This window comes from Vigna radiata, unplaced genomic scaffold (genome assembly GCF_000741045.1).
Source record: "Vigna radiata var. radiata cultivar VC1973A unplaced genomic scaffold, Vradiata_ver6 scaffold_70, whole genome shotgun sequence".
Taxonomy (NCBI): Eukaryota; Viridiplantae; Streptophyta; class Magnoliopsida; order Fabales; family Fabaceae; genus Vigna; species Vigna radiata.
Window position 1 is genome coordinate 805,556 of NW_014542367.1, and position 7,172 is coordinate 812,727.

Here is a 7,172-nt window from a genome sequence, read left to right on the forward strand (position 1 = left end):
ATTAACAATCTCAACAACGTTGTTATGCCAACATGTGTTTGTTAAGTGCATTAATGTGTTTGGAATGAAAAATGATTTGAAAATTGCTTAAGTATGACTTAACCGATTACATAAGTTTCTTAATCGGTTAAATTGTTTATCTTGTGATAATCATTTTCATTCAAAGCCATAACTGCTTATAACGATCATATTAATTGGTTGTTGGCTTGTATGAATTATCTAATCAATTGCATATGTTGTTAAATCTGAAAATGGTGACATTATACATAATGTGACTATTCCACCAAAATTTTTTCTATTAGTTCAAAAAAATCAATATCTAAAATCAGAACAAGTGATTGTCGAGATTCTCGCAGGAACATATACTTTGAATTTTAAAGANAAAGTTCGAAAACATGTTTATTCTGACTTAGAAGGAGAAATGCATTGGAGTACGGATGTGTATCATGCATCAGAATTTAAATATAGTAATGTCNATATCTTACCAAAAACAAGTCATTTATGGATTTTATCAGGAAAATCAGATAGATCCGCTTCAGTCTCTTTTTCAACCCGAAAAGATCAAGATCAATTGAACATTCATTATCTTTCTACAGGAGAAAGAGATATTTGTAACCTAAACAGATGTAAAGTTGTTAAAGTAGAAGGAAAAGCTAAACAGATTACATTAATTACATAATCAATTAAAGTGCGTCAGGATTTGAAAATCCTATATATAACTGTCTTACGCGTTGTTTCAATACAATTCTATGGACTTATACTTTCATAACTAACTTGTTGTTTGAGTATTGATTACAAGAGCGTCTAAGATTGTTTTGGAGAATCAAGATCATACATTTAGGTGAAATCTTCAAGATTCTCGCAAGAAAGCTGAGCTGATACATTGTTGATCATATCTGCACTGCTGGTGTATTTTGTGAAGATCAGTGTCTACATTTGCAATCAAGAGGATTGTGTTCTTGTTGTTGTTGAGAGAATCGTGGTGTTTTTCATTGAGAGTTGAGATTGCTCTCAAGGTGTACAGAAAGTTGAGATTGTTTTTTAGGTTGGTAAAATTATGAGGATTATTCACATCTTGTACTATAAGTGATATTGAGTGGGGAAGAAGAGTGGATTGAAAGGGAATATCTCTGTATTTTTGCTTGTATACTCTATCATTATAGTGAAATCCCTTCAACTAAGGTTTTTGAAGAAAGACTAGATGTGGACTTGATCGAACCAGTATAAGTCTTTGTATTGATCTTTCACTCCTTACAATTTTATTGTTGATTCATATACCTTGTGTTATTAATTTCAAAAAAACTTAAAAGTTTTGCAAAACTTTTTTACAAAACATTTTCTTAAAATAGTTTAATTCACCCCTTCTTCACTTAAGATATAAGACATCACAATTTTAATAAAAATATATATAACTCAATATAAAAATATATAAAATTAAGATTAATTTAAAATATATAAATAAATACACATTTAATCCTTCAAACGAAATTTGTAAAATGAAATTTGAGTTAAAATTCACCACTAAAAAAAAAGTGCACCATATATTTTTCACTCTCCAAAAGTTGCCATAATAATCATAGGGACAAAATTACAGCTGGCTATTCAATCTTCTGACGCAATAAATGATGCAGCCTTTTATCTATTGAGGCAAAGGAGGAAGTATAATACTCACTTTGATGTGATTCACAGCTTTGTCCTATTACAATTGTATTATAATAATTGAACTTTATGAAATCACTTTCCCAAAAGTGCTTTTGCGTTTGTCGCATTAGAAAAAAATATTTTACTCTCCACACGTCACATTTCTCATATTACTTTGGGTAATATTGTTCTTATGAAATGTTTTATATAATAAACTTTACAACAGTTTAGTGATAATAATTATAATGAAATAAAACTGATGGTCTCGATGTAATATCAATAAAACTAAGAAATAAATACTATATACAATTAAAAAATTATAGAGGTGATGAAGATTTACCTATTCACGTGATAAATTAATAAAGATAAAATTGTTCCATAGAAATCCATGCTAGATGGCAGGAATGCATGTTACACGTTCATGTGCTGACATACTTGTTAATTATTGTTTGGATAATGGATGGTGAGATCCTCATCGTTTTATGGGATATTATTTTTCCACAAATAAATATGTCTTTTTTTTTTTTTTCGTTACCCTGCTTTGTTTTCTTATTAGATTTTGATATGTCCTCTCATAACTGTTATTTTTTTTTCCTTTTATATGTGCTTTAGTACATCAAAACCTTTTATAAGAAAAACTATAAAAATATTATTAAGTTTTGCATTGAAAAGCAAACCTATAATAGTTTATTTACCATTTCAGTCTCTGTTTATCCCAAATTCAAATCTTCCAACTTTTTTTTAATTTACTCACTAAAATTATAAGCGTCTTTATTAGTTTATCTTTCGACAAATTTTCATTTACTAGGACAACGCAAGTATTAACTTTTGACCAAACTTTTATTCCATAATAATACAACTCAAATGTGAACTTCAACTAAATAGTATATTATAAAATACTATAACTGGCACATATGAAATGAGGAAAACACGTTTAAAATTCTAAAATCACATATCATACATATATATTAACACTCAACACGATTAAAACTAGATGATTAACGTTTAACATTAAATGATTAGCCTTGATCAGATAATATAAGAACCTTTGTTCATTATTTCAGTTAGTCATTCTTCCCAACTACAAAATCATCCTTCACCAATTTAGTTATTTTATCAAGAAATAGAGTCATTATTATTGGTAAATGAATTTTGAAGTATAAAAACAAACTCAAATTAATTTTACGAGACTTTATTTCATAGCTCTGTATTTTTAATGAGTCACATTTTATAATTTTACAATATTTTTCTGTTAAATTAATGAGGTGGAAGATTTCAATTCCCAATCTCTACCCAGAAAATTAGTGCAGATGTAAAGAGAAACCGCGTAACAGAAAAAACATTTGTAAGAAAATTCTGAAAACTAATAACTTGGCACTTTTAACTTGTACATTTCCCAACGTACTCACTCACTCACGGGTGAACTTACACAAGCTGACATGCACACAGAACCACACATGCAAGACAACAAACAGAGAAAGAAAAGCACATAAATTTTGAAAGTTGATGCTGCCATGCCAATGATGCATGGCTCTGTAAACATGGAACATCACAAAATTATCTAGTCTCAACAAGTAAACCAATTTCCCTCTTAGTTAAATTGTCTTTGTATACAACTTCATCAAAGAGAAACGATTTCATCTTCTCGACTTTGCTTCATTTATTCATGCACGAGTTATGCAATTCCTGGGAACATTAGGCAAAAGAAACTGTCGTTAAAGAATACTCCTGTTCATCTTTCCAACAAAAAAAAAAAGAAACTGTGCTAACTATGTACTCCTGTACGAAACCGTAGTTTTATTGCCCAAAAGTTTAAAAGCATGTGTTCAAAGAAGAATCTTGTTCTAGCTAACTATGTACTACAAAAAAAATTAGTTGATTCAACATTCAGTATCTGGATCTGGGTTTTTCCATACTGATCAAACTTAAATAACGTAATTTTTTTAACAAAAAAGTTGTATATATTTGCAAAAACTCATTTCTTTACCATTTTTTCCACCCTCCTGAGCTCACAGCTAATGATGCATGAATGAACGAGAGAAGGAAAAGGAAAATACCCCACAAATAAAGAAATGAGAAAATGATCGATGTACGGAAAGAGCTTGTTTTTTCCATTATTTCCCAATAGTAAAAACACGAAAAGTTTTTAGTTTGCCCTATTTTATAGAGGTAGTGAGTGAGCTGGGCAAAAGTTGAAGGTCCAAAATATGTAAGAAAAAGGTATAGATAGTTTAAAAGAGGAAGATAAAAGTGGAAGATGATGGATGATGTAAAGTAGATATGAAACGCGAGTTAGAAAGAAGAAATGGTTGAAAGAAACGACTTAAACTGGGTGCACTACCTTGATAAATATATATTATTATTATCTAACTATCTGCACACTTGAATCCATCTGGTGGGGTCTTGCCACAGTCAATGAGAAGCTGAAGAGCAATGGGGATTATGATGTTGATGTTAAGGATCTTGGCCCTAATGGTTGTGCAGAGACAAACTGCAGCATCCAAGTCAACAAGCCCTGCAAGAACTGGACAACATGTCTGTTTAGCACTGCTTCCAATACCTATGTGGATGAGGCCACCGAGCACATCCACACACGCTCCCAGTTTTAGAGAGTCAATAGGGCATGTTGGTTGTGCTGGTGGAGGGTATGGCACCACTGGTGGTGGTGGTGGACATGGTGTTTCACTTGGAGGGCTTGGGGGTGTCACAGTGGGTGGAGTTGGTTGAACTGGTGGCAAAGGAACCACAGGAGGAGGGTTCACAATGGGTGGTTTTGGCACATAAGGTGGTGTAACGGGAACAACTGGTGGTTTAGGAACGTAAGGAGGTGTAACGGGGACAACCGGAGGTTTTGGGATGTAAGGAGGAATAACTGGTACAACCGGTGGTTTAGGGATGTAGGGTGGTGTGACAACCGGTGGTTTAGGGATGTAAGGTGGTGTGACAACCGGTGGTTTGGGGACATATGGGGGTGGTTTGACAACTGGGGGTAGTGGAACATAAGGGGGATGTGGGTGAACTGGCGGTCTAGGGTGAGGTTTTGGGACATAGGGTGGGTGTGGATGCACTGGTGGCTTAGGGTAGTGAGGGGGTTTTGGGACATAGGGTGGGTGTGGATGTACTGGTGGCTTAGGGTAGTGAGGGGGTTTTGGAACATAGGGTGGATTCACATGTGGAGGTTTGGGAGATGAGTGGGGTGGTGGACATGGTTTGGGTGGTTTCACTATGGGAGTGTGTTTTGGGGGCTTAGGAGAAGGATAAGGGCAATAAGGACAAGCAAGAACATTGAGGAAGGTTGTGAGGTTAAGGAGAAGGAACAATAGGACATTAGCTAGGGCAAACTTTCCCATGATTCAAAGACGGTGTAGGGAAAGAGAAAGATAAATATTGCAATGAGTTTGTAAGAATGAGGTTGTTCTTTTATATACGAGGATCCAACCATCAAACCCTAGTTTTCTTTTTCTTTTTCCTTTTCTCTTTCTCGTGAGTGTTGCTTCTGATCACGGACATGAGTTATGGCAATCAATCAATCTAGGTCTAAATCACATTCTTAGAATTGGAATTAATTATTCATTTTTTGGGATGAATCATTGACTTGAAGGACCGAAAAATGCATGCGATGTAGGTGGGGCCCAGGTTGTGGCAGAACACAGATAGAAGAAAAGAGAAACGAAAAGTGGGCCATGGTGTTATGGACAAAACTGCTATTTGAATTAGTCGATGAAGAGGGGAATCAAGAAAAAGCTGTGGTGAGCAAGAGGACATTTTTGACTTGTAGTGACAAGTGGAAGTGGGGTTATTCTGCCCGTGATAGAAAAAATGTTCATACACATCAAAGCCTTATTATGTAAACGTACTTTATAATTAGTCGTTTAACCCCTGACACTCTTGTCGCGTAAAACACCATCTTTCTTTCATTCGCTCCAATAACCTCAATATGCATTTATAATTTATATTATTTTATGTAAATTAAAGTTATTTCAATAACTTTTTCATATTCGAACTCTGTTTGTAACAATAAAACTACAAATTGAGCCTAGGATGGTATACCTTCACTCATTGATCGGGAATTTAACTATGATGTAATTTTCATAATAGGTCAATTATATATAAAAAATTAGATTGAAATAATTTCCTGAAAAAGTAATTAGAATGAATAATATAAAGATCTAAAAAAATTAGAAATGATAATAATTTAAAAATAATAAAACTTCATTATTTAATATTAAATGATTTATAAATAATTTTGTTATAAACGAATTTTATTATTTTAAAATACATTATCTCTTTAGAAATTATTTTTTTAGAGTTTTCTTCTCCTATGCTCATCTGTTTGAATCAAAGGCTACCTAAGTGATCTTAGTGGTACAACCTTCAAGTTTACTTGATCAGTTTCTCTAAATGAGTAAGTTATTTTCTACTTTTTTTCTTTTGATCATGTTTCTGTGAGTTATAGGTGCATATAGAGTTCTTTGAGCTGATGAAGTCATTTTAGCTCTTGTAGAGCAGATTTGTTGAGATTGTTATAAGGGAAGCACTGGTTTAGCTGAACATTAATCTCAGAGTGCTCTGATTTTTTATGATGACAACACATTATTAATAACACATGTATTGTTATGCGTTACATGTTTAATTCTTTATTGGGAATGATATCTTAATGAACATTTGTGTTGCTTCTGATATATGTATGCATATTCACTGATTTGATACTTGATAAATCTTTTGTGTTTGCATTACATATGTTTAAGAAAAGAAAACTACATTCACTTTGATGAACTTATACTTGAGGTAAAACTATAAGTTTTAAGTCGATTTCATTATGCAGTAAGTCGATTAAAATTTGGGACTTTGCACAAATTTTAAAAAACAATGTTGTGTGTGATTTTGCATTGAAAAGTATTTCAAACTGAGTTGAAGTGTCTAAGTCGACTACATGCACAACGAATTCTACTTAGTTATTTGATTTGAAATTCTATTAATGCTTGTGTGTTGTAACTACTATATTTCAACTCTATGTTAAAGCATTAATTGAAAGTCAACTGAATTAAATGCGAAATCAATTTGGTTGTTATGACTGCTGCTAATTGTTTTAACTATTATAACTGTCTAATGACAATCAACTTCATTATTAGCAAAATCGACTACAGGAGCGTCTGATTTATAGACGTGACTCAATTGATCACATACGACTTTGGATATTCTAACACTTTCATTTGATTTTCAGATTGTGATCTCTAAGTAAAGGCTCTAAGAACTCATCAAGAAGACGGTAGAGATCTTTCTTGCAAGTGTTTCTTAAGGAGGAAGTGTATTGCATGTACTGTTTGATCAAGATCTACACAGTTGGTGTCATCATACTAATCAAGTTTTCTATCAATCTTTGGAAAGATTGTTGTTGTCCTGTTGGGATTACAAGAGGTGGACTCGTGGAGTTCTGACACTTTGAGGATTGTTCAAAGTGAGTTGAAGATTGCAGAAGAGGGGATATCTTGCTGCATATCTTTGTGTTGGCTGCCTATACTTTTAGTTAG

At 33.0% G+C, this 7,172-nt stretch overlaps 1 protein-coding gene across 2 annotated transcripts; it reads right to left on the reverse strand.

The window, feature by feature from the left end:
• Positions 1–2,969: 2,969 nt before the first annotated feature.
• On the reverse strand, positions 2,970–5,053 carry LOC106779992 (36.4 kDa proline-rich protein). 2 transcript variants are annotated; one of them, XM_022776784.1, is made up of 2 exons: positions 3,983–5,053; positions 2,970–3,350 (listed from the first exon to the last, which is right to left on the reverse strand). In XM_022776784.1, the coding sequence occupies exon 1, from the start codon at positions 4,989–4,991 to the stop codon at positions 4,008–4,010; it is 984 nt and encodes a 327-aa protein (XP_022632505.1). In that variant the 5' UTR covers positions 4,992–5,053; the 3' UTR covers positions 2,970–3,350; positions 3,983–4,007. The 2 variants fall into 2 exon arrangements, with proteins under 2 accessions (XP_022632505.1, XP_014523711.1); XM_014668225.2 differs by having other exon boundaries at positions 2,970–3,327; positions 3,983–5,052.
• Between the last annotated feature and the right edge of the window lie 2,119 nt (positions 5,054–7,172).

Coding starts and splice junctions, on each gene's coding strand:
- LOC106779992 (XM_022776784.1), bottom strand. CDS start 4,991: ATGGGAAAGTTTGCCCTAGCTAATGTCCTATTGTTCCTTCTCCTTAAC.